Source organism: Acinonyx jubatus, chromosome A3, assembly GCF_027475565.1.
Source record: "Acinonyx jubatus isolate Ajub_Pintada_27869175 chromosome A3, VMU_Ajub_asm_v1.0, whole genome shotgun sequence".
NCBI lineage: Eukaryota > Metazoa > Chordata > Mammalia > Carnivora > Felidae > Acinonyx > Acinonyx jubatus.
This window is the reverse complement of record NC_069388.1, coordinates 54,032,336-54,059,909: the sequence shown is the minus strand read 5'-3', so window position 1 is coordinate 54,059,909 and position 27,574 is coordinate 54,032,336. Positions and strand designations below refer to the sequence as shown.

The 27,574-nt window shown below is 47.5% G+C and overlaps 1 protein-coding gene across 1 annotated transcript in view; it reads left to right on the top strand.

Annotated features, from left to right (window-relative positions):
* Positions 1–26,458, top strand: part of GPR45 (G protein-coupled receptor 45) — an 84,551-nt gene extending 58,093 nt beyond the window's left edge. Inside the window, exon 2 of the mRNA XM_053200368.1 lies at positions 23,000–26,458. Coding sequence (XP_053056343.1) covers positions 23,071–24,357 — 1,287 coding nt within the window. The 5' untranslated portion in view covers positions 23,000–23,070 and the 3' untranslated portion in view covers positions 24,358–26,458. The remainder of the gene's footprint in view (positions 1–22,999) is intronic.
* Positions 26,459–27,574: the final 1,116 nt, after the last annotated feature.

The window sequence follows — 27,574 nt, the reverse complement described above, 5'->3', positions numbered from 1 at the left end:
TCAATTCTCATTTGATATTTCGTGAACATTTTTCCTTTCCATGCCATTGAATATCTGTCGACAGCATGATTTTTGATGCCTGACACAATTCTAGTTTAGGACATTGTATGGCAAAAGCAGAAGTAATAAAAGCTGGCCTGATCTAGGATCACTGTGTTCAAGGCACTGCACTAGGAGACAGGGAAATCTCACTATGCCCATTTTCAGACGAGGAAACCAAAGGCGTGAGACTCGCCCAGCTGCATAGCGATTTGCAAACGGTAGAGTTAATATCCAACCCAAGGGCTGAGACTCAAGGTCCCATCCCTCTGACCCCCTTACTGTTCTGCCTTTTATGAATAACATTGCCATAAGCATCCTTGTGGCTAAGTCTTTGTGAATATCAATAATTGTTTCCCGAGAATCAATTCCTAGAGGTGCCATTTCTAAGTCAAGCCTTTCAAGGTGACCACAGGGTCTATTTGTTTTATAAATTAAACAAGTATGAGCAAATTGTGCCACATACTCAGAGGGACCATGTATCGTAGTCCATTTAAAAGCAATAATGGGGGCGCCTGGGTAGCTCAGTCATTTGAGCGTCTGACTCTTGATTTCAGTTCAGGTCATGATCCCAGGGTCGTGGGATCGAGCCCTGCATCTGGCTCCACGCTGGGCATGGAGCCTGCTTGGGATTCTCTCTCTCTCTCTCTCTCTCTCTCTCTTTCTCTCTCTGAAAGAAAGAAAGAAAGAAAGAAAGAGGAAGGAAGGAAGAAGGAAAGAAAGAAAGAGGAAGGAAGGAGGAAAGAAAAGAAAGAAAGAAAGAAAGAAAGAAAGAAAGAAAGAAAGAAAGAGGAAGGAAGGAAGAAGGAAGGAAGGAAAGAAAGAAAGGAGGGAGGGAGGGAGGGAGGGAGGAAGGAAGGAAGGAAGGAAAGAAAGAAAGAAAGAAAGAGGAAGGAAGAAGGAAAGAAAGAAAGAGGAAGGAAGGAGGAAAGAAAGAAAGAAAGGAGGGAGGGAGGGAGGAAAGAAAGAAAGAACGAAAGAAAGAAAGAAAGAAAGAAAGAGGAAGGAAGGAAGAAGGAAGGAAGGAAAGAAAGAAAGGAGGGAGGGAGGAAAGAAAGAAAGAAAGAAAGAAAGAAAGGAGGGAGGGAGGAAGGAAGGAAGGAAGGAAGAGAAGGAGAAGAAAAGAAAAAAGGGAGAAAAAAAAGCAGTAATTACCATTGGTCTGATGGGTTTCTTGGAAGTGTGATTCCCTATATACCTAGTTTCTCCAGAACAAGAACGTGGATGAGAATGGGCAGGCATTTCTCCAGAGTCAGCCTCTTTGCTCCCAGGGGCCACAGTAGGTTGGTGGCAGTACTTCTTAGATTTTTGCACCAGGGACCGTGTCTTGGAGATCCAGGCAGGCATTCCCTGAGTGGCTCCACTGCAGGATGCCAGTGAGCAGGCGCGGTGACTCCTAGGTCACTTCCTAGGTGTCCCCCAGCCCAGGGATGAAAGGATGTTAACTGGAGGGGCGTGCAGAGACCCACTCGGCCACTTATCAGCCCCTCCTCCCTGGGCAGGCCAGTTCTTCAATCCCCCTAAGTAGAAATAACTCCTAGCTGGGGGGCTGTGGTCAGGGTTAAATGAGACAGTGTATTCGGCTAATACCTGGCCCCATCCAGGCTCTGGGTAAATTGTAGCTAATATCACCAGCATCCCCTTTCGGATTTACATCCTGAGACCCTCTCTCCTCTTCTCGGGCTTGTTTTGCTCTGCCCAACCCACTCCTACCAGAAGAGAAATATGTGTTGAAAGGAAAGAATGCGTTTATACGGAGTCCCTAGAGCAGTCAGGTTCATAGGAACAGAAAATAGAATGGTGATTGCCAAAGGCTGAGGGGAGGGGAGAAAGGAGAGGTGTTTAATGGGTACAGAGCGTCCGTTTTGCAAGATGCAAATGTTCTGGAGATTATACGACAATGTGAATATAGGCAATATTGCTGAACTATAACCCTTAAAAATGTGTAAGATGCTAACACTGTATTTTGTGGGTTTTACCACTTTTTTTAAAGGACATCATGAACTTCGTGTCATAGTTTTCCCTTTACAATGTTAATTTGGATGGTCGAAGCAAGAGGGCTCATTATGTTTTCTGGGTCTAATTTCCAAAGCTCTGTCACGGCCACCTTCTTAGCGGCTCAGCTACAACCACAGGAGACAGTTGTCACGTTCCTCTCGTTCTGTATCCGGGGGAAAGGCAGTGGTGAGCACTTAGCTTGCACCTCCCTATTTTATTTATTTTCTTAAGTTTATTTATTTTGAAAAAGAGAATGTGCACACAAGTTGGGGAGGGGCAGAGAGAGAGAGAGAGAGAGAGAGAGAGAGGGAAACACAGAATCCGAAGCAGGCTCCAGGCTCTGAGCTGGAAGCACAGAGCCCGATGTGGGGCTCGAATTTCCAAACTGTGAGATCATGACCTGAGCCGAAGTTGGATGCTTAACCAATGGAGCCACCCAGGCGCCCCTCATCTCCCCATTTTAAACATTAGAGGTGTTTTATTATCAGGGGTGGTAAGGCCAAATTCAAGAGATGACCGCCATTGCAAAGGTAGTTTCTTGCTCTCAAGTCCGAAGAGGAGGGGGCACGTCACAGCAAGGGAGGCTGCCTGGGGAAGCACCAGGGTCGTCCAGGAGGCAGAGGGATTGGGAGAAAGTGGGCAAGAGCTTTTCTTGTGGTTTCCATGGGAAGGAATGGGAGAGGCAGGGTGCGCAAGCTTAGGATTGGCTAGTTTGAACGACCTGAGGGGGCTCTGGGACACAAGGGCTATCTGGTACCTGGCCTGGGGTCATCAGGGCAGGTGGACAGGGTCCCAGAGTGTGGGAGCCCCATAAAGGAGATGGTGTAGTGTGAGCTCTGGATTGGTGATTTGTATTTGAATTGCGTGCTCATGGATGAATTGTTTGCTATCTCTAGGGAACTGGCCAACCTTGGGAGAGGCGGTCTCCCGGGGGTCAGTAGACCAGGCCCCAGATTCCAGAGCATCAGAATATAGAAATTAAGAAAATCTAGTTAATACGTTCCTCTTCTCCACATTGTTACTGAGTCCCCTCTCTCACGGAGCTGTGTTGCTTCCTAAGGACAAATCCGTTGTCTTCTTCCGAGTTTTCACTTTATTTGATATCCTGTAACACGGAGTTCTCATTCATTCCTGGATGCCCTCCAGGACATCACCCAGGGGGGGATTTAAAAATCCCAATGTCCAGGCCTCCCCTCTGGCAATCACGTCTCCCCAGGGAGAGGCACAAGTCACCAGAGTGCAGCCGACGTTGAACCTCACCCTCTGCTCGTGCCCGGAACCTCCCTCCTCCCATTTTGCTTCTGTTCCCATAGCTCCTAGGTCACTCCTTCCCAGAAGTGGGGTGTCAGCTCTAGAGCAGTGTAAATTTCAGATCTGCTACAGGAGCTGTAGCAACAACGTGGGCACTTGGGTGGGGGCTGGAAATGCAGCCCCTGGAGCCCACCCTCAGCGCTGATCCCGGAGGTCGGGGCTTGCCCCAGAATGTGCTCTTCTAACTACCCAGAATAAGTTTTGGAGAGGTAACGTACAGCAGGATGACTTTTACGACGCAGATGGTTAACAATACCATATTGTATACAGAGAGCCCCTCTCTTCAGGTTTGGGGTCCACCACTTTGCTTTCATGAAAGACCCGCATTCGTCCACTTTCACTAACCAAAAGAAATCCAAAGAGGATTTCCCAATTTTGAAAAAAAAAAAAAAAAAAAAAGGCAAAACGCAAAAATAGCATCCATCACGTCCGTGGATTGCTTTGGGGAGTACAGACAAATTAACAATATCTGTTCTTCCATATCCTTGTGTCATCTTTAGTTTCCTTCATCAGTATTTTATAGTTTTCAGAGTATAAGTCTTTCCCCTCTTTCGTTAGGTTGATTCCTAGGTACCTTACGGTTTTGGGGAGCAGTTGTAAATGGGATCGATTCCTTGACTTCTCTCTCTCTGTTGCTTCATTACCAGTATACAGAAATGCAACAGATTTCTGTACATTGATTTCGAGTCCTGTGACCTTACTGAATTCATTTATCAGTTCTAGTAGATTTTTGGTGGAGTCTTTAGGGCTTGCTATACATAGTATCGTGTCATATGCAAATAGTGAAAGTTTGACTTCTTTCTCACCAATCTGGATGCCTTATATTTCTTTTTGTTGTCTGGATGCTGGAGCTGAGACTTTCAGTAGTAGGTTGAATAAATAGGGTGAGAGCGGACAGCGTCTGTCTTGCGGCCCCTAGAGAGGCAGGATTCACTTCTCTTGGTGAGAGTGGAGCCTCCCATGTCCTTCCCCATAAACTATACTCAGCATCTCAGCATGAAGCACCCAGAGCTTTGAACTGTATCTGTGAGAATCTATGCTTTATCTCTATTTATTTTCTGCCTTCATTAGCAAGATGTGTCCTACCGTATAAGAAAAGCCTAAAAGAAGCTATTTTGGGGGTCTAGGAATACTCAACATTTTTTTCCCCATATAAATTAATGGCAATGGCTTCTTAGCTTTACATTGTTTCAACTTAAGAAAGGTTTCACAACAGGGCACCTGGGTGGCTCAGTCGGTTAAGCCTCTGACCTCGGCCAGGTCATGATCTTGTGGTTCATGAATTCGAACCCCGCATCAGGCTTTGTGCTGACAGCTCAGAGCCTGGAGCCTGCTTCGGATTCTGTGTCTCCCTTTCTCTCTGTCCCTTCCCCACTCATGCTCTGTCTCTCTCTCTCTCAAAAAATGAATAAACATTTTTTTAAAAAAAGAAAAGTTTCACAGGAACAATCCGCTTTCAGATAGTGGGGGACACCTGCATTTGAAAGTTGGGGAGAGTAGATCTTAAAAACTCTCATTATAAGAAAAAAACTGTAACTTTGTGATGATGGATATTAACTAGACTTATAGGTGATCATTTAGCAACATACAGAAATATCCAGTGGTTATGTGGTACACTGGAAACGAATACAATATTATATGTGAAGCATATCTCGCAAAATTAAAACTAAATAAATAGCACACCGTTTGTCCCACGCCGCCCCTCATCCTCTAGTTGCTCTCTGCTTTCTTCCTGATTGAATCAAGGTCCTACAGGAGATCAGATGTTTTGCTAAGAACTTCCTAAAACCAAAAACAAATGCTGATTAGTACTTGTGGCAAACACAGGAGCTCGAGCCCCAGAGTGACCACACATTTAAAGAGGTAGCCTTAAGACTGGAAGAGCCCGGGGGCTCCTGGGTGGCTCAGTCGGTTAAGCATCCGACTTTAGCTCAGGTCACAATCTTGCGGTCCGTGAGTTCGAGCCCCGCGTCGGGCTCTGGGCTGATGGCTCAGAGCCTGGCGCCTGCTTCCCATTCTGTGTCTCCCTCTCTCTCTGCCCCGCCCCCGTTCATGCTCTGTCTCTCTCTGTCTCAAAAATAAATAAACGTTAAAAAAAAAAAATTAAAAAAAAAAAAAAAGACTGGAAGAGCCCGGAGCAATGCAGCCACAGCCAAGGCCATCAGAAACAAAGAAGAATTCTTCCCTAGGGCCTTCAGAGGGAGCATGGCCCTGTTGACAACTTGACTTCGGGCTTCTGGCCTCCAGAAGATAAATTCTATTGTTGTGAGCCACCCAAGCTTGTAGTAATTTTGCCACAGCAGCCACAGAAACTAATAGAATCCCCAAAGAGCCAAGCATCCACAGGGTCTCGGGTCAGATTTAGTAGTTGCTCGAAGGGAAGCGGTCCCACCAAGTGTTTACGGTGGGTCGAGAGCACCGAGTCTTTATGGACCGCAGAGCCTAGGATGGGGAGCAGTGGGAGGAGGATGAGAATTGGGAGGAGAAGACGGAGAAAATTATATCATCATAGTAATATCAGTAATGGCGTCACTCTTTTGAGCATTTTATAGGCTGCTTTATTTAATCAATTCCTTACAACACTCTGGGTAATGAATATAATTGTCCATATTTTATACAGCAGGAAAATGAGGTTGGGGAGGCTAAGGGCTTTCCTGCAGTCCATCGATTTTGTAAAAACCAACTCCAAAGTGCACAGCACTAACCACTGTGCAACACTTCTAGAAGCTTTCCAAAGCAGCCTGCCAATGTTAACCCCTAGAATAGCAAGTTGTAACTGGGGTTGCTTCTGGGTGACTTTAGATGACCATCTGATGAGCTAGACCATGGGACATCCCACCTCTAGCTGTGGGGTGTCCGGGTGGTCAGAACAATAGAGGAACTTCCCAGGGATTCGGTCATCCCACCATTGGCCAACACCCAAATGTCGCCTCCTCTGTCAGGCTAGTGTGAGCACTTTCTAGCTAACATTTTTGGTTTAACAAGTGTGCACAGCAGAATTCAGCATGCCTGTCTCAGAGCAGGAGGAGCGGGTGATGGATGCCCCAGCACAACCTTGTGAGTTACGATCTTCGAAGCTTCTCATTTCCTCGGGAGTCTGGCACAGGTATAAGGCTGTATCATAGATCACGGATTCCCTTGGCCCAAGGCGGGAGACAGATTGTGCAGTGTGCCGCAGAGCCAAATGCGTCGTCTGCCTATTATTATCTGTTACCATCCACTGCCGGTCTCAAAGACTGGGGCACTGTGAGTCCCATGAGAGCAGAGTTTTGGTCCCCAGCCAGAGATTTTGCCCTAGTGGGGTCTGAGGTTGGGCCCCAGAATCTGCCCTTTCAACAAGCAGCCCCTGCCAGCTCTGGGCAGCTCATCCACAGACCGCATCTGAGGAAAAACAGACGAGACCATAAATTCCTAAAAGGCAGAGATCACCCTTGGATGCCCCACGCCTGTTCATGGCACCCGCTCACTAAGTATTTCTTAAACAAATGAATAAATTAATTTCTTGCCCATGGTATTGGAAATCTGGCCAAAGGCAGGATTTTACATCCAAGTTCTCTCTCTTTCTTGTGAAATGACCAAGAAAGAAAACAGCATAGTGTGAGAGTTTGTCTCTTTCTAATGTGTACAGAGAACTTACTAACATAGCTCATTTGAACTGATGAAATATACATACATTTGACCCTTGAAGGAGGCACTTAGGGGAGCTAAGCTTAACTTCTGACTCCCACAAAAAAACTGAACTACTAATAGCCTACTGTTGACCGGAAGCCTTACTGACATAAACAATTAACACATGTTTTGTATGTTATGTGTATTACATACTGTGTTCTCACAATGAAGTAAGCTGGAGGAAAGAAAATGTTATTAAGAAAATTATAAGTAGAGGTGCCTGGGCGGCTCAGTCAGTTAAGTTAAGCATCCAACTCTTGATTTCGGCTCAGATCACGATCTCAGGGTTCATAGGTTCGAGCCCTTCACCAAGCTCTGCAGAGCCTGCTTGGGATTCTCTCTCTACCTCTCTTTCTGCTCCTCCTCCCACTCATGGGCACATACTCTCTCTCAAAATAAATAAATAAAAACTAAAAAAAAAAAAAAGAAAGAAAATCATAAGGAAGAGAAAATGCATTTATGGTACTGTACTGTATTTATAAAAAAAAAAAATTGCACAGACCCTCACAGTTCAAACCTGTATTGTTCAAGGATCAAGTGGATATTGAATGACACCTGTTCAAGATGGCAAGGACTTTATCCAGGACCATTGAGATAGGTACAGGGTCTGGTGCAGGGGGATTTTGCAGTAGGGGAGAGAAATGGCGCTCGGTCTCAAACACAGCAAGGTCGAGGTGGAGGAGGAGGGTAAGGCTTGCAGCCAGGGAGCAGGGTGGGGGTCAGTGTGTGGAAAATTCCTGAGAAGAAACATCAGGGGTAAGGGAGGTTCCGGCTAAGCCCACCTGGCAGGAATCTTGCTGAAGGCAGGTCAGGGGGCTCAGACATCACTTGGGGAAGGGTGGAGGGTGACAAACCTGGTCAGATATTGAGGCGATCAGACATGAGGTGATCAAATATTGAGGGTGGGGGTTTCCTGCTAAACTGACTTAGCCAGGTTCTTGCAAAAACCAAGTTTTACAAGGAAGTGTGCAGACGGGTCTAAGAGGAGGTTCCGGAGCCTGACTAAAGTTTGGTCAAACAAAGAATCTGTCAGGACTAAGACACACATTTTTGGGGGGGTGGGGGAGGGGTTGTTGTTTGTTCGGTTTTGCTTTTCAAGTTTTCTTTTTTTTTTTTTCACATTCTAACATCTGTAAGACTGGGATGCATCTTACAACTGTGGTCGTTGGCATAACTGTGGTGGTTGTCACCTACGCGCCATTGTCTGCGGCCGGGTGGGGGGTGGTGGTCACAATGGCTCATGGTGTTATCACTCCAATGCGCAGTCCAGTAATGAGCATCGCTGGTACCAGGCTGTTTAAACTGCTTTCAAAAAGGTTACATCCTAATTCTGTGCCAAAACAGAGAGTTCTGGCATGCGCACAAAGTTACACAGGAAAACAGCACAGCGGGGTGTGCATTTCGCATCAGTATCCCAGGAATTACTTGAATTCCACATGCTCCCACCACACAGAAACCAAATACTTCATAGGGCCTAAGAAAGGAAGAAGTGAGCAGGCAGATGGCTTTGTATTCTTTATGAGAAGGTGAGTCAGGTGTGGCCACCAAAGGAGACAGAGGGGCTCGGGAAGACAGTGTCTTATACTCCCAGGTCCTAGAAACAGGTACCCCACACAGGGCAACACAGAGAAGACACCAGGTAGTCAGGAGGCAGGAGCGAGAGGAAGGTTTAGGCCACGGCCTATATTGGGGTTTCCTGGGAAGGCCAAGGCAGGGCAGTGTGAACACCGCAGGATTGGCTGGTTTGAATCATTTGGGCGGGCTCTGGGCTATCGCGGTGATTTCTGGTTCCTGATACATCTAGCCCTGGGACGATTCACGCAGCCCCGGGCTTCGTGGGGCCAGAGGGAGGACGTCCAGCTCTGGACTGGTCAGCTTGCCTATAGGGCAGGCTCCCGCCCGGCCCTTTGCTGTCTCTAAGAATTGGCTAGCCCTGGGAGAGGCAGATCTCCTCCCCCAGGAAGGTCTTCTAAGACGTCAAAACATCACAATACATAGAAAATGTTAAATATTTGTAATACACATAGGAAGCTGCATTGCGTTTTGCTAGCAAGACATAGGCAAAACAAAAACTAACACGCCAGTTCTTGCGTGGCACAGGACGGCCATTAAGACACTGTGAAAACACAGACCGTGAGATCGGTTAAGCGTGAGTTGGTTAAGCGGCTGACTCGATTTCGGCTCAGGTTATGATCTCACGGTCTGTGATGGGAGAGAGCCCCCTGTCACACTCTGCGCGGGGCATGGAGCCTGCTTAAGATTCTGTCTCCTTTCTGTCCCTCTCCCCTGCTTGCACTCTCTCAAAAAACAATTTAAAGGGGCGCCTGGGTGGCTCAGTCGGTTGAGCAGCCGACTTCGGCTCAGGTCATGATCTCTCGGTCCTGAGTTCGAGCTCTGCGTCGGGCTCTGTGCAGACTGCTCAGAGCCTGGAGCCTGTTTCAGATTCTGTGTCTCCCTCTCTCTCTGACCCTCCTCCGTTCATGCTCTCTCTCTGTCTCAAAAATAAATAAACGTTAAAAAAAAATTAAAAAAAAAATTTAAAAAAATTGAGAATTACCAAAGACGCTCTGAGTCAGGGTTTACTTGGAAGTGTTTATACCTTGCTAATGTATGTAAAATAATGAAGCCTCTTAAAATCAGTGGCCCTTAGAGTCAACGAAAGACAAATGTGTATGTTTTACACACCTTTTCTCATTTAGTCCTTACAACACATAGAGATGAGTGTTATTCTACCCATGTCACAGATAACGTAGTTGAGGCTCAGAGAATACAAACACTTAGAGCACCTGACGAATGACTTCACAGGAAGACCAAATGCTGAGTCTGACCCACTCTGAGGTCCCCCCCACTTAGAGTGCTACCCCCATGTCACACCCCAACGTCTTGGATTCTAGAAGCTCTCCTTCACGGGAGACACTGCCCTTCTATCCAACACATCATTCAAGCAAGAACACTTCCAGTTTGGTGTTTGCTATTAGGTGGAAACCCAGGAAACAATGAAATGTCACCTTTGTATTCACAGCCATCGTATAGGTGGCCTTTGTTTGTATAACAGCAGGAGAGCCGTATGCAGCCGGGCTCATTTGAAATTGTCCGCTGGAAATCATGTAGGGCTTACAAAACTTAGAAGCTGACAAATCCTTTTTTAAATGTTTTAATAATTTTTATTATTTTTTTTTTTACATCTTATTTATTTTTGAGAGAGAGAGACAGAGCACAAGAGGGGGAGGGGCAGGGAAAGAGAGATAGAGACACAGAATCCGAAGCAGGCTCCAGGCTCTGAGCTGTCAGCACAGAGCCCAACACGGGGCTCGAACTCACAAACCGTGAGACCATGACCTGAGCCGAAGTCGGCCACTTAACCGACTGAGCCACCCAGGTGGCCCTGGTTGTTTTACTTTTATGTAGACCCTCTTAGCTCATTAACCATGAGCAAAGCCACAGGCAAACTGGCTCCTGTCACAGGACACACCTTAAATACCAGCGGGCTCAAACTCTGCTGACAGAAGGGGTTGAAATTCCAGAGCTGTGCTTTCTGACAGACCTCCGCCTCTGTTGGAGAAGAGCCACCGAGATCCCAGTTGGAGGAACTGAAAAGAGAGGACCCGCGTGCCACGTTCCCGCTTCACTCTGCACACACTCTGTGACCTCCTGAGAGTTCAATGGCACCGGTGATGGAGTCAGGAAACATTTCGCAAAGCATAAATGCCAAACATTCAGACACGAATCGATTCAGGAGTCCCTGGGTGGCTCAGTCGGTTAGGAGCCCAACTCTTGATTTCAGCTCAGGTCATGATCTCATGGTTTGTGTGATCGAGCCCTGAGTGGGGCTCTGTGCTGACAGTGTGGAGCCTGCTTGGGATTCTCTCTCCCTCCCTGTCTTTCTCTGACCCTCCCCCATTGTCTGCCCCCACCCCCACCTCTCTCTCTCTCAAAATAAATAAATACACTTCTAAAAAAGAATTAAAGTGGGGCGCCTGGGTGGCGCAGTCGGTTAAGCGTCCGACTTCAGCCAGGTCACCATCTCGCGGTCCGTGAGTTCGAGACCCGCGTCGGGCTCTGGGCTGATGGCTCGGAGCCTGGAGCCTGTTTCCGATTCTGTGTCTCCCTCCCTCTCTGCCCCTCCCCCGTTCATGCTCTGTCTCTCTCTGTCCCCCCAAAAATAAATAAACGTTGAAAAAAAAATTTTTTTTAAAGAATTAAAACATGCATTTATTTAGACGCAAAACCCTCAGGAGAACCTCAGGACAGCACCCCCAGGGACCCACGTACCCACAGTTGACTGAGACTGTCCCTCCCATCTAGCGTATTGTGCGATGGGATTGTACTTGCCACCTGCCTTGGTAGGGACCCCCTCCCTGACCTTGCCTACTGCCTTGTGATTTGCAAGGGGCTTTTATAAACATGTAATGTTCACAGCAGCCCCGGGAGGTAGGTACGGAAGTAGAATCAGGGGCTGAAAAGTTGGGGACTGTTCTCCAGATTCCAAGGCCAAGGAGCAGAGCCCAGGGTCATAGCTTAGATCTTCTGGAGTTTACCTTGTTGCCCAGGCTCCACTACCCCTTGTACCTCATTTGTTCATCTTGACTTTTCATTAGTTGGTTAGTATTTTGGTAGAGGCATGGGTAAATAAGTTAAGTTTGCCCGGCTCCCTACCCACCTAATACTTGTTCAGTCAGGGTCATGAATGTCAACATGGGCCAGGGCCAAAGGACTAGAATGATTTAAAAATTTTTTTCTTGTAAAGTTTATTTATTTTTGAGAGACAGAGACAGAGCAGGAGTGGGGAAGGAGCAGCGAGAGACGGAGACACAGAATCCCAAGCAGGCTCCAGGCTCTGAGCGGTCAGCACAGAGCCCGACGCGGGGCTTGAACTCATGGACCGCGAGATCATGACCTGAGCCGAAGTCGGTCGCTTAACGGACGGAGCCACCCAGGCGCCCCAGGACTAGAATGATTTAATTGATTTTTCATCTTGATTAGGAAGGTAGCCTCTTCAATACCATTTTCCACCATATGTCATGGGCCTGGGCAAGAACGTAAGGGCAGAGGCTTCTAGGGTGACCAGCCCTCCGTTAGAACTGGCAAGTTCTTGGGTGGTTTGGAGAACTCACCTTTGGGAAAAAAAAAAAAGACTGAAATCACTATTAAAAACTTCAATCAGTTGGGGGGCCTGGGTGGCTCAGTTAGTTGAACATCTGACTCTTGATTTGGGCTCGGGTCGTGATCTCACGGTTCGTGAGATCAAGCCCCATGTCGGGCTCTGCACTGACAGCATGGAGGCTGCTTGGGATTCTGTCTGTCTCTCTGTGTCCCTCCCCCACGCTCTCTCAAAATAAATAAATAAACATTTTTTTAATGAATAAATTAAGAAAAATGAAAAATTCAATCAAGTGACTGTGAACAGACATGAGGGATCTTTTTTTGGGGGGGGGTGGAAATGCTCTAAATGGATGGTGAGGACAGTCACACATTATAAATTGACTTAAAAAAATCACTGAATTATAACCTTACAATGAGCAAATTCTATGATATGTAAATTATGTCTCAATAAAGCTATTTGGAAACAGTAAAATACCATCAAAAATAATTTTAATCAAATACATAAGCTGTGCCTGTCTTTATTACAAATGAAAAGGCACACTTTTACCCAGATTTAGGGTTTGGTTCTGTTTTCAGAATAGAGGCGTGCCATGTTAGAAAAACTGCAGAAGATAGAGAAAGAAGTTCGAAAATGGCTTTATTGGGGGGCTTTGTCCCCCCCCCCAGTAAAAGTGGAGGAAGGGTGCCTGCAGATGTGATTTTCGAGAAGGAAAAAGTTTTTGCAAGGCAGCCCTGTCACAACCTGAGAAGTTGGAAGTGCTGGCCTCAGGTTTTCTGCAACACGGGTAAGCCACTGCGGTCCTGGGAGCCCCAGGTGCAGGCTACTTGGGACGTCACGTGTTCTACCTGGAGGAACCCGGCATTGGCAGGTCTTCCTTCTGGCATCTTGAAGAAGCGCTAAGTGTCTCAGATTTCATTAAAATACCAAGCTAGATCCATTTTTAAATGAGTGCCATATGCTTTGTGCCTCCGGCAAAATCTTCATACGCGGATCAGGGACTTTAAAAACCCTACCTTCGATGCAACACCTCGAAACTAGTTCAGAAGGCAAAATAAGAAGTTGGCTTTTCACAGCTAAATGCACAAATAAAATTCTCAAAGATGCGCTTGGTAGCTAATGACTCTAAGCAAGTAATACACGGTGGCTTCCTCTAAAGAAAGGTGGTAACACACCTACGTAGAAACACAGTTTGTGAGTGTCAGGTGGGTTATTGGGGGCTTTTCAGAAATACTTAAAACAGCAATCGTTCTTTCTCGTAACTAGAGCGAGAGTAGTTGATCTGAATCATAATCTGCATCTGGAGAAAGGAATTCGTGACACAACAAAACCCTGAGGACACTAAGGTATCCTTGACCTGGGTCCTACCCAGGACAAAGGAAAGGGGATACGAGCCTATGGGGAGAAGACAAGACATTCTCTTCCACTTGTGCAACCTTTTTGTTTTTTAAATTTATTTATTTTTGAGAGAGAGAGAGAGAGAGCGAGCTCGAGTGGGGGAGGGCAGAGAGGGAAGGAGAGAAAGAATCCCAAGCAGGCTCCACACTGTCAGCACAGAGCCCAGCGTGGGGCTCAATCCCAGAAACCGTGAGATCATGACCTGAGCTGAAATAAAAAAAAAGATGCATAACTGACTGAGCCACCCAGACGTCCCTCTGCTTGTACCGTTATAAGCAAATTGCTGAATGTCTATGGTTTCCTCATCTGTAAATGGGAATAACAATCTATGATCAGATGGCTATGAGAAAGAAATGAGAACATACTTTTAGAACATTCTGTATATTTTTTTTTATCTGATCCAAATACAAGATGTTATAATTATTTCTTTGATCAGAGCAAAAATTCAGTCTGCATTAGATGCTGTATATGTGAAACCCTAAAAGTTGGCTACTTAAGATTAGAGTTTCCCAACTAGGGTGCATGGCCCTGGAGCAGTGAATGGGCTACTGGGGTGTCCAAGGCATTTACCTTCTTAGCCCTCTGACGGTCATTCTAGTATCCCATACAAATATTTTCTGTATGTGTCCTGGGGAAGAAGCAAGGATTGAATGGAGACTGGTGAGGGGCCAAATCCCCAGGCTACACTGTATCTCCCACGGATCTAGCATTAAATCCTACATCTGCAGTCAGCAGAATTTCAATAGAGGGGACAAGTAGGTCCCATCCACATTTGCTCCAAAAGCATCAGTGGGAGCTCGTCCATCTGGGCCACAGAGTGTAATCCGGGTCAGAAGCAGCCTGGTGTTCATGACTGCCTGGGGCGCAGCTACACTCCAGCCCTTGCCACTCTTACAAAGAGTCCCTACGTCCACCGCCCTTGCTTCTTCTCTGTTCCTGCTGAAACACATCCTTGCCCTTGCTCCGCAATGCTAACTTGTGGCAAATATTAAGTCTTAAGTAAACCACCACTTATATCATGGAAGTGGTAGCCAGGGATTAAACCAGGGCTCCGGGGTTCTAATGCAGGTGAATCTACTACTTTCCAGGTAGGGAACAGGTCGTCGGTTTCACTGGGTCAAAAGCCAGGTTCAGTGAGATAAGCTATGGTTGTGGTTCCCACAACTGAGAACAGCTAACTCCCTGGGCACTTTGTTAAAACGCAGATTGCGGAGCCCCGCCCCCAGAGCTCTGAGTCAGTAGGTCAGGGCAGGGCCTGATAATCTGCATTTGAAACAAGCCCCTGGGTGATGCCCATAGTGTAAGTGCAGAGAACCCCTGCGCCATGAAAATGGCTTAGCCTGGCACGTAATACATTTTAGGCACTACTAAGAAAAATAATCAATTAAAGACTTGCTCCCTTAAAAAGCTTCCCAATTCTGTTCTATTTGAAAACGTCCCCCACGAGTCCTGCCCGAGTTGAGACACAAACAAACAAAAAAAATCTGGTCTCCTTCAGCAACCTTTTCTTAGAAATTCAGACACGCGGGGTAACACCTGTTTCTAAACACAGCTACTTGACGTATTACCTTTGGCGGCTCTTGCATATTTTTTCATTGCCAATAAAGTTATTGAAATTGAAATATACCATCTGTTTGAGAGTTTGCATCAAAAAGACAGGTGACAGGGTTGCAGGGAATGACGGAGTCAAGCTGTTTCAACAGCGAACTTTCCCATCTGCCAAAATTGACTTTGTTTCTTAGATTTGGCGCTTGTGGACCCGACACGTTCTTCCGGCGTAGGAATTAAAAATCCATTATTACAAACACCAATTGGTTCTCGAAGCAATATTAACAACTACAGAGAAAGGGCCCACCAAAGTTCCTGCCCTTTGGCTTGATTAGAGCCAGCAAAACCAGAAAATTCTATTGGAGATCTATATATACATGCTATAATATATATTGTATGCATATATACTTATGTGTATATATGTAAATGTGTATTTTTAAATCTGTGAATTAAAATCTAGATGTGCCTGTGCATACAGTGAGTACCTGAGTTCTTTACTGTTTGTGTAAAATAGTTCAAAAGAACTACTTCTCTTCGGCATGGCACAAGGAGCCTTTCATTCCCTGAGTAGGTCACGGCCCCGCCCCCAGGAGCATACACTGGGCGGGGCCTCAACCACACAGTCAAGTCTCAAGGGCGCCCTTGAGACTTGCACAGGCAGGTGCAGATGGGCAACTCACCCCGGGAAGCTTATAGCCAGGGATGTCCCGCTAGGTACAGGTACAAAGCCACGTGGGGAGAGGGAAGGGCCAGTGACTGTGCTTGAAGGACAGGCAGGTGTCATCGCAAAGGAGCTCACTTCTGGCATACCGAGTCACTGCCCTGTAGGAAGATGCACTCACTTTCCTAATGAGCCTGATGGTGGTGACATGAACTTTCTGGATTGGTCTGGACTACTTAATGCTTTTCACTGCTGCAGGGAGTGCATTCTGTTTTAAAGGCGTCAGGGAAGGAGGTCGGAGCCCTCCATTGCAAACCCATGCTTGTGCTTGACCACCCCAGTTGCCAGGAAGTCTTCCTTGTACACGTGGCAACTGCCCAGTGCTCTACCAGTGTCCGCCCCCTGACTCCCACCATCCTGTGCTCAGTCTTTCTCATTCGGCCCATACACTGTTTTCCCCTCTTCCCTCCAGGCTTGATGGCTTTCCGGGTTTCAAGTTTATAGCCTGATCGATCTTTTCATAGCTGACCTCAAGGATGAGAAATGAAGAAAGACCCTGGGGACTCCGTCCTTCCCATCAATTTTAAGCCAGGCCTATGCCCAGCTAAAGATGAGATTCACTGCCCGAACTTGGAGCTTTGCAAAACAGAGGGCAACAACCTATCAGGGACTCATCTCCGGGTTAGGTTCATCCTTATGAGATGAGGTCAAATCCTCAGAAAGGCTTGAGAGGCGCCTCCTGGAATCCTTACTCCCCCTTCGGCCGTCCTGTCCTCTAGAAGGCTCTCCTCGGTGTGTCCTCTCCTTGCTCATCAGGGCTCTCCTCCACCTCATAGCCTGGCCTCGTCTCTCCAAGAAGACCTGGCAGAGTCTCTTCGCGGGACTGAGAACAAGAGCCTGAAGAGGAGATGTATAGGGACAAGGAGTTGCAAATCCGCCTCCCACATAAATGGAAGGGAGTGGGAAAAACATATCTCAAAAGCTCAGTTAAATGGGGCATTGGTATACTATTTTTTCTATGTTTCTATAGGTTTGAAACATATCATAATAAAAAGGTTCAATTTTTTTAATATTTATTCATCTTTGAGATGAGAGAGAGAGAGAGCACAAGTGGGGGAGAGTCAGAGAAAGAGGGGGACACAGAAGCTGAAGTAGCTCCAGACTCAGCTGTCAGCATAGAGCCCGATGTAGGGCTCGAACTCACCTGAGCCGAAGTCAGACGCTTAACTGACTGAACGACTCAGGCACCACATAATTAAAAAAAGGTTTAAAAGTTAGTAAGGAGGGGCGCCTGGGTGGCTCAGTCAGTTAAGTGTTTGACTCTTGGTTTCTGCTCAGGTCACGATCTCCCAGTTCGTGAGATCGAGCCCCGTGTTGGGCTCTGTGATGACAGCACGGAGCCTACTTGGGATTCTCTCTCTCTCTCTCTCTCTCTCTCTTTCTCTCCCTCTCTCTGACCCTCCCCTGCTCACTCGTGCTCGCTCTCTCTCTCTCTCAAAATAAATAAATAAATTTAAAGAAAAAGTTAGCAAAGACAGACAGAAGGGGATGGCATTGCGGAGGCAAGCGGGTGTGACAGCAGCATTGGCAAGCCATCAGAGTCACCAGTGCTTCCCAGCAACCTGTTGAGGGCCCTTGCCCAAGGTGACGCGTCAGGGCACCAGCTGGTGATTCCACATGGAGCTGCCATATGCAGAGAGCAGAGGGAAAGATTCCTTCCTTCCCCTCATGGTGGTTATCAACCACCAAAGCTCTGTTTGGAAAGATCCATGCTTCAGCTGCTGGAAAGGAGAACAGGGTGTGATTCCATCACAAAGCTTTCTGCACCCCATCTTGGATGGTTTGGGGTGAGGGATTGCTTTTCTTTTCCCTGTGCTTGCGAATGTCACAGACCTGAAACTGCCCACACTCTCGCCGTCGTCCTGACCAGACTGGTCCCCCTTTTGGTGTCTTGGTACCCAAAACCTGGTTTCCAGCCCTGGCCCCATGTTTTTAGTGCTTTGAGGACCTTGAGATCTCTTTACTGTATCAGAGCTACTCTTCCAGGCGTGAAGATGGCAAGATAGGGCATCCCTGGGGGCTTGGGAAGAAGTCTTTGCTGTGTAGAGGCAAGGTGACAGGACAGCGGGGGTGGGGGTGGTTGAAGGAGCTTGAGGAAACATTGCAGTAAGGTCAGTGTGTGGATGGCAGCATTTCCTTTTTGCTCAGGGTCAAAAGCACCTTCTGTCCTTTGCACGGACTCAGCTCATTGAGGATATCATCAGTGTGCTTCTGCTCACCCCAGAGCACACAGTCAATGCACAGGCTGGTTGTCCTTTCCTTGGCTTGTTTATCTTCCAACACCTGCATGACCTCCCCATTCTAGAATGAGATGGTTTGGATAGGATCTATAATAAGTACCTCAAATCGGTCCTGTTCCCAGCTTGCTTCTTTCTCGGCTTATCATTCACACCATGGCTCCCGTTCCTCAGAGTGAAAACCACCAGAGCGATGGCGAGTGCTGTTTCAAATTAAAAAAATCAGTAGTAGAACACTCCTTGCTCACTTGTTACCTGTTACTTTGATCTTTAACTTGTTGGTAAAAGTGCTGTTGATTGGGATATTAATAACAAGGCTGTGACTGAAATGCTAAATTATCCTTTTTTTTTTAATCTTTATTTTATTCTATGTCCTTAGAAAGAGAGAGCGTGTGAGAGTGCCAGTGGGGGAGGGGGGCAGAGGGAGAGAGAATCTTAAGCAGTTTCCACGCTCAGCACGAAGCCCGATGTGGGGCTCGATCTCACGACCCTGAAATCATGACCTGAGCAGAAATCGAGAGTTTTGGTTGCGGTGGATTGTACATCACCACTCCCTTCAGTTTGAGATACAGGTGTCCCCCACTAGCTGGAAGTACAGTGTTCCCATGAAACCTTTCATAAGCGGAAATGCTGTCCAGAGAAGAAGCAATTATTTATAGTTTCTATGGGAACAACTTTGCGGTGTTCCCAGACCTTAAAGATAACCGCTGTTGGGCTTTTCGGATACCTGAGGACACATCTTGCTGGCGGATGCACAGAATAAATGGAGATAAGGCCCAGATGCTCACAGACGCAGGTCAGAGCTCTGGCGGTGTGATGCTGAGATGCTGAGGGTAGCTCCGGAGAACGGGGTCCAGTGTGCACTACCTCTGGGGTGACTCCCTAGAAAACCAATGAAAACAACAGTGAATGCTGTTGTCGCTTTTGGCTTGTTTTGGTAAAAGCAAACTCCTCTTCGGATTTCTTTCCGTTAGCGAAAACCCCGACTAATGTAGGTTTTACGCAAAAGCAAGGTGGCTTACCGAAAACTTCCAGAAAGCAGGGGGATCCCTTTCTCTCTAACGCGGACCATAAGGAGCTTAGAAGAAAAGATACTTCTTGCAGGCACTTGAAGAAGTGGGGGTTGATCAGCGGAAGGCAGGATGAGGGCTTCTGAAGACGAAGACGAAACGCAGGAGGTCAAGAGTGTCTGCTCAGGTCATGATCCCAAGGTTGTGGGATGGAGCCCTGCACTGTGAGAGTGGAGCCCACTTAAGATTCTCTCTCTCTCTTTGTCCCTCTCCTTCTCTCGCACACACACACACACACACTCTCTCTCTCTCTCTAATAAAAATAAATAAACTAATAATTTGAAAAGAGGTACTCAGGGGCGCCTGGGTGGCTCAGTCGGTTGAGCATCCGACTTCAGCTCGGGTCATGATCTCACACTCCATAAGTTCGAGCCCCACATCGGGCTCTGTGCTGACAGCTCAGAGCTTGGAGCCTGCTTCAGATTCTGTGTCTCCCTCTCTCTCTGCCCCTCCCCTGCTCATGCTCTGTCTCTCTCTGTCTCAAAAATAAATAAAAACATTAAAAAAAATTTTTTTAAAGAAAAGAGGTACTCAGTGGGGAAAGGATAGTCTCCAATAAACATGCTGGGAAAGCTGGATATTCACAAACAAAAGAATCAGATTGGACCCCCATGGCACACCACTCACAAAAAATTAACCAGAAATGGATTAAAGACTTAAATGTAAGACCCCAAACTACTAGAAGAAAACATAAGAAAATGGCTCCTTGACATTGGTCTTGGCAATGATTTTTTGGATATGACACCAACAAGCGACACAAAGCAAAAAGAAACGTGTGGGACCCTGTACCAGACTAAAAAGCTTCTGCACAGGAAAAGAAACAATCGGCAAAATGAAAAGGCAACCAGCAGAATGGGAGAAAATACTTGCAAACCGTGTGTCTGATAAGGGGTTAATATGAAAAATGTGTAAAGAACTCATACAACCCAAGAGCAAAAAAACAATCGGATGGAAAAAAAAATAGGCAAAGGACTTGATTATACCTTTTCCAAAAGAAGACATACAAATGGCCAACAGGTACACGAAAGCAAAAAGCTAAAAATGCAATGAAACCAAAGGAGTAAATATTGATAGACATATGGAAATACAACTTTAGTTGGAAACCTGTCAGGAACTGAGGTAGAGTTCCCTGTGTTTGTTTCCTTATACACACACATATGTAACCTTTCCCCACCTCCTAATAGCTACTTACTCTTAGTTTCTGTTTCCTGGTAGCTTTGGTTTGCCAGGACCCCTTGTATCTATCAGGGTGCAGATAGGAAAGAGATCAAGGGATTCTTGTCAAAGGAGAGGACAGGTTAAGGGAAACCCAGGAGGGCTGGGGAAGTATCCTGGGCTAGCAGCCGCGGGAAGCCCAGTCACCCCTAAACCTACATGTTGAGGCAGAGAAGAGCAGGGAACCTGCAGAGAGGGCTGGGCTATAGGAGAGGCTGCCTGGAGAGGCTGAGAGCTTTGGAGAAGAATAAACCACTGTCAACCACAACCCAGTAGAAGGGAGCCAGAGCAAGAAAGACCGTCTGTCCCTCCCCTCATACCAGAGGCCAAGGGAGCCCAGTCTCCCAGGCAGAGGTAGGGGAGAGAGTGGCCAGGAACTCTAGAGATGCAATGGTAGAATATCCACCATACCCTTGAGGCCTTAAGGCTTCTTTCTGTGTATTCTTTTGTTACATCCCTCTGGGCAGTTGCTTTAGTGACCCACTATTTCTTAGGTCACATTTCCCGCTGAGCGAGTGAGAGCATTTCAGCTCTGCCATCAGTGGCCAGGCTCTGGATTAGCTGCCCTTGGGTCATCTGCCCAGTCCAATCAGCTATATAAGCACACCTCGAAGCTATTGCAGGTTAGGTTTCAGACCGCTGCAATAAAGTGATAATCGAAGCAAAGTGAGTCAAATGACTTTTTTGGTTTCCTGGCATATTATAATTTCCTGTAAGCATATTAAAGTTATGCTTACACTAAACTGTAATCTCTTAAGTATGCAACAGCATTATATCTGAAAAAACTATGTACATGCCTTAATTTAGCATAATTTAATTTATTGCTTTTATAAAAAATGCTAGCCATAATCTGAGCTTTCAGTAATTTACAATCTTTTTGCTGGTGGAGGGTCTCGTTTCCATGTTGATGGCTGCTGGCTGATCAGGGTGGTGGTTGCTGAAGGTTGGGGAGGCTGTGGCAATGTCTTTTTTTTTCCTCCTCTTGTCCCCCACCACTGCCATGCTGGCCACTGTAGCAATTTCTTAAAATAAGACAAAGATGAAGTTTGCCACATTGATGGACTCTCTCTCACGAACAATTTCTCTGGAGCACGTGATGCTTTTTGGTAGCAGTTTACCCACAGTAGAACTTCTTTCAAAATTGGAGTCAATCGTCTCAAACCCTGCCTCTGGTGTATCTACTAAGTTCATATAACATTCCCAATCTTTAGTTGGCATTTCAAAAATCCCCACTGCGTCTTCACCAGGAGTAGATTCCATCTCAAGAAATCACTTTCTTTGCTCATCCGCAAGAAGCAACTCCTCACCCATTAAAGTTTTATCATGAGATCGCAGCAATTCAAACACAGTAATAATGAAAACGTTGGAAATGTTGCAAGAATTACCAAAATGTGACACAGAGACACAAAGTGAGCAAATGCCGTTGGAAAAATGGTGCCGATAGACTCGTCCCACACAGGGTTGCCCCGCACCTTTGATTTGCAAACAAACAAAACGTCAGTGATCTGCAAAGTGCAGTAAAGTAAAGGGAAGTGCCGTAAAACAAGGCATGCCTGTATTGGAAATGGTGAGGAGTGAGGGAACAGGAAACGTACTATAAGCATCCTCGCTCTGGGTAGAGCCACGTCACTTGTTGGCAGGTATACGACAGATTCAGGTGCACCCACAGGTATTACCTATAAATGAAGCAATACCCAATTGTAACATTGTAATTGGTTTCCCTCAGGGCTGTGGGTGATGGAATGCCGTCTGGGATCCAGGCGTGGTGAAAATCACTTTATGGGTATTCTCCCAATCTTTGCAGCTCCTCTGTAGGGGCCTGATTATTACTCCTATGTTACAGATGAGGAGGTCCTATCAGCCGAGGTCAAGCAGAGGTTAACCTGCCAGAGGGTGCCAGAAAGTAGCAGAGGCAGGCTTTACCCAGCCCAGGCAATCTGACTCCATTCCTGAGCTACCAAACAGCGTTCTGACCACACCTATGAGAAATGAAATAAAACTGAATGTTGTCTTTGAAAAGAGCTTATCTTCAGGGAGAGTTTCCTCCTTCCCATCGGCAGTTCCAAAAGTAATCCTCGGCAGCACTACAGTTATCTAAGATATTAGCATTAGGGGAAAGCGGGTGAAGGGCATCTGAGAGCTCCCTGGATTTTTTTCTAACAACTATATGTGAATCTACATTTCTCTCATAATAAAGTCAAACAAATATCATAGTAGCAGCATCAACTACCATTTATTCGTTAATTTCAATTCGACATTGGGCATCTTCTCTGTGCCAGGCACCGTTCTTTCTCTGCTGGGAATATAGCGGAGAACAACACACACACACACACACACACACACACCCCTGCCCTCATGAAGCTGGCATTCTAATGGAAGCTGGCCTGTGCAAAGCTCATTTGGCCAGGTTCCTTATCATAAAAGTTATTAAATGCATGCTCATCACAGAAATATTGGCTAACGCTGGATTCACGTCCTTATCCCCATAAAGTAGGTCTGATTAGATTTCCCTAGGCTACTTGACAAGACTCATAATATTTGTGAATACCAAGCCTTGTCCTGAATGGCAAATCAACGAGCCGTTCTTTCTCTCCCTTCTGTTTAGAATACTTGTAAAATCTAAACACTGCTCTATTCAAAACGTGCTTGGAAAGTCTCACTCCCTTCTCTCCCCTGCTCGTCTTTGCTCTAGGCTACAGAGAGCATCCAAGTAGGAGGCTGCAGACACAGTCGGCTGTCATGCAGATGATGAGGCTGTGATTGATGAATTGCAAATCCTGCCTAGTGCTCCCAAAGAAAACGGCTCTCTCTACCATTCCAGTATCCTCCAGATCCAAGACATGCAACCCGCAGACAGGAAATGGCAGCCACCAAAGCGCTGAGGGGAGCCCTTCCAGTCGTTTCTGTCCCGGCTCCAAGTTTTTTCCCATGATGGCCTGCAACAGCTCCACCGTCGAGACCTACCAGTACTTGCTACTGAACGGGAGCAATGTGTCCGACTCCGGGGCCACCCCACCACCCGCCCCCCTCAGGATATCCCTGGCAATAATCATGATGCTGATGATCGTGGTGGGGTTCCTGGGCAATGCTGTCGTCTGCATCATCGTGTATCAGAGGCCAGCCATGCGCTCCGCCATCAACCTGCTGCTGGCCACGCTGGCCTTCTCCGACATCATGCTGTCCTTATGCTGCATGCCCTTCACGGCCGTCACCCTGATCACGGTCCACTGGCACTTTGGGGATTACTTCTGCCGGCTCTCCGCCACCCTTTACTGGTTTTTTGTCCTGGAGGGCGTGGCCATCCTGCTCATCATCAGCGTGGATCGCTTTCTCATCATCGTCCAACGCCAGGACAGGCTGAACCCACGGCGGGCCAAAAGGATCATCGCCGTCTCCTGGGCGCTGTCGTTCTGCATCTCGGCCCCCTCGCTGGCAGGCCGGACGTTCGTGGAGGTGCCGGCGCGGGCTCCCCAGTGCGTGCTGGGCTACACGGAGTTCGCGGTGGAGCGCGCCTACGTGGTGGCGCTGGTGGTGGCCGTGTTCTTCGTGCCCTTCGGCGTCATGCTGTGCTCCTACCTGTGCATCCTGCACACCGTGCGCAAGAACGCCATCCGCGTGCACAACCAGTCCGACAGCCTGGACCTCAGACAGCTCACCAGGGCCGGCCTGCGGCGGCGGCAGCGGCAACAGCAGGTCAGCTTGGACTTGAGCTTCAAGACCAAGGCCTGCACCACCATCCTGATCCTCTTTGTGGGCTTCTCGCTCTGCTGGCTGCCGCACTCGGTCTACAGCCTCCTGTCCGTGTTCAGCCGGGGGTTCTACTGCAGCTCCTCCTTCTACACCACCAGCGCCTGTGTCCTGTGGCTCAGCTACCTCAAGTCTGTCTTCAACCCCATCGTCTACTGCTGGAGAATCAAAAAATTCCGCGAAGCCTGCATAGAGTTGCTGCCCCAGACCGTCCAAATCCTCCCCAAAGTGCCTGAGCGGATCAGAAGGAGAATCCAGCCAAGCACCGTCTATGTGTGCAATGAAAACCAGTCCGCGGTTTAAGGGACGGGAGGGAGGAGCGCGCGGACGGTTCCAGGACTGAGCTCAGAGTCCTGGCACTTTGGCCCTAGCCAGCATTTCCGGTGGCCCTGTAAGCACAAAGGTACGCCTCTGTTACCAGATAAGCTGCTGCTTCAAGTTGGCAAGATGAATTATTTTTTTTTTCTTGCTACAGGAGAGCAGTATGTGGGTCTGATAGAAACTGGAAGGTAGTTGGGACAAAATGGGGATGGGGTGGGCTGTGTGGGCAGGAAGTTAGGGAAGAGGAGGGGTCAGGGAGGAAGGCTCTGTCCAAAGGGCTCCCAATACTCCTGCTTAAGAGAAACCCTGTGGTGCCATATTCTGACATGAGAAACCCCGTAGCTGTCATCTCACAGGTTACCCCTCATTTTATTTGACGCCAGTATTCTTAACAGGTACTTATGTTTGTGGCCGGTGGGGAAACAAGCAAGGATCTCTGTGTTGGTCGGCTGTACATCTCTGATCATGCTGAATCATCCTTTCTATAAACCAGAATCATGCTGGGAAGCAGAGCGAGCGCCTGTGCTAGTCAGTTCCCCAGTGTGACACATGGGAGGCCTCAGTGGCTTGAAGCCCAGAGAATGATCTGGGGCCGTTCAGCTGAGGGCTCGTGCATGTACCGAGCCCCTCCTACCTGGCCCAGCTCTGTCCCCTGTGCCCTGAAGCCCTTCACCCTCCCTGCCTGCCTGCCCTAACTGTGACTATCCTCTCTCTTTCCCTCCACTGTTCCCCGCCTCTCCCTTTGTTTTATCCCATCCATCCATCGCACAGGAAAAAAAAAAAGAAAGAAAGAAAGAAAGAAAGAAAGAAAGAAAGAAAGAAAGAAAGAAAGAAAGAAAACCACTCCTCCTGTAATTCATCTTTTCAGCAAGTGTCTGTAGTGACTTGCTTTCAGTTTCAGAAGCGGGCAGTAGGCTTTGTTTACATGTTTCCTCTCAACTCCCTGAGGCTGCAGGTTTTGTGAGCTGCTACTTGGACTTCAGCGCTGGGGCTGCCGGCAGGGGGCATCATACACACAGACCCAGTTCCCCATTGAGCTCTCCTCCTACCTCACTCAGAGCCTCCCGTCTGACTCCTGCAGTCTGGGCCACCTACCCCAACCTGGGGCTTCCCACCCCAGGCGGGCCTGGGAGCCCACGACTAAAGCTGCCTGGAGGGGGACCTTTCTGCTTGTACTGCACACTTGGCCGCCGTGCACAGGGCCACCCATCGCTACCAGGAGCTTCCGATGTTGGCGGATGATTTTCAAGTTCAGGCAGGCCGCTGACTCCACCGAGGTCTCCTCAGAGTTTCAGATCCGAAGAGAACGGGAAGTTTAAGGAGAGATTCAGAAAATCTGATTCCAACTCTGCAGGGAACCAGTCACGCGAGCGTGTTCATTTTACCTTGCTTCTCTGGGTCTCAGTGTCCCCATTTGCCAAGTGAGGAAGGAAGTCTAGATGATCTCCAGTGCCCCTCTCTCAGATTCTAAATGTATATGTTTTCTACTCAGAGTCACCAGATCCCCTGCATTTATTAAGTGCCTACTGGATGCAAGGCACTGTGGGGGGGGGGGGGGTTAGTGATGAATATGGCATGGGCTATGAGCAGAAGCAGCTGTCCAATTTATTTTAGGATGATGGTGACTCCCAACTTGGCCTAACAGCACAGAAGCTCTCTTTGTGTCTCTTTTCTTATTTCCTTTCCAAGATTGTGTTAAGAGGCCAACTAATGCTCTCTTCCTGTGGTACTGGTGACAGAGGCAAAGAAAGAGAACATCATTTACATTAATCTAAGCCTAGAGGAAGGTCTGTGAAGAAAATACCACTTCTTTCCCACCCACTCCCCATCCTTTTGTATTCAGACGAGACAGAGAGACGTAGAGACTGAAGTCTGGCAATCTGCGTGTGATTGATTGAGGTGGGTCCCATCGATTCTGTGTCCCTAGTGCACCCAGTAAGGCCACGGTTTGCCTTCAGTTCCCACGAGGCAACTAGCGTGGCCTCCGTGGTGTCCAAAAACACAGCCAGACCAGCCAGGGTAACAGGCCACTGGGCACCTCCCCTCTGGGGGGCATTTAAGAGAATGTTCTTGAGGAGCAAAAGAGAAATCACACACTGAATGAATGAAGGTATCGAAATCTATATCACTCAGTGTTATATGACGTATTCTGGACAGTAATATATATGTTTTAAAATAATAATTTTGTATATATTTTAAATAAAGTATTACTGCTCTTTCGGTGTATAAGACTATGTGCTTACCAAAATTAGCACCAGGGCCATCAATAGTAAGCCACAAATCTGGTGTCTACACCTCCTAGGACAACTTCAGGAAATCTAGAACCTTGAAATTGCTAACCAAGCACAAATGACTACAGGATATTAACGCGATAAGATGACAATGGGGAGACTATTTAAACAATGGGGGGGGGGGTCACAACTGGAGCTCCCAACTAAAAATCATTCATGGCGCCACTAAGTAACTCCAGCTAATTAGTCTTCACCTCTGACTTCAGCCTGCCACCTTCAGAATTCTCCCCCACTTCAATGAGCCTTTAATGAACTTCGCTTTCCTAAAATAGTGCATAACTACCAAGTTCTTACATCTTTCCCTGAGGCTTGCGGTCAAGCCCTCTGTTGGCTTTTGGTTTATATCTTCTCTTTAGCCCTGGGGCACCTGACTTTTTTTCTGTGGGGCCTGGGCAGTGACTGTGGTAACAACTATCTCAGAAGCTCCTGGGGAGAGCCTAGCCTCAGACTGTCAAACTAATACTGACTACCCCTAAAAATCCAGTGCCTTCTTGTCTTGAATCTTGATCCCTGTGGCTGGGGCGAAATAAAAGCAAAGTTTCGCTAGGACTTTCTGATAGCCAAGCTGAGCAAGAAAAATCTAGATCAATTCCCACGTTGCTGCCCTGAGCCCTGGGAACGTTTTCCCCAACATCATTTACAGCACATGGTTTTTTTTGGACTAAAACCCCCACCATGTTAAGTATTTCCTACATGGCTCTGCTTGCTTCAGCTGAGAGTGATGGATAAGGTACGGGCTGTGCCACAAAGCAGTGTGGCTCGGACCCTCGAAGTTTGGGGAATGCCCAGAGACCAGGCATTTGCTGTTATGGAAACGCACGGGCAGTGGCGTGCGGAGGGCGCGTGCTCTGGGATGGGACAGTCCAGACCCCAGGGCCACCTTGCTCTCCGTGGGGTTCTGGGTAAGC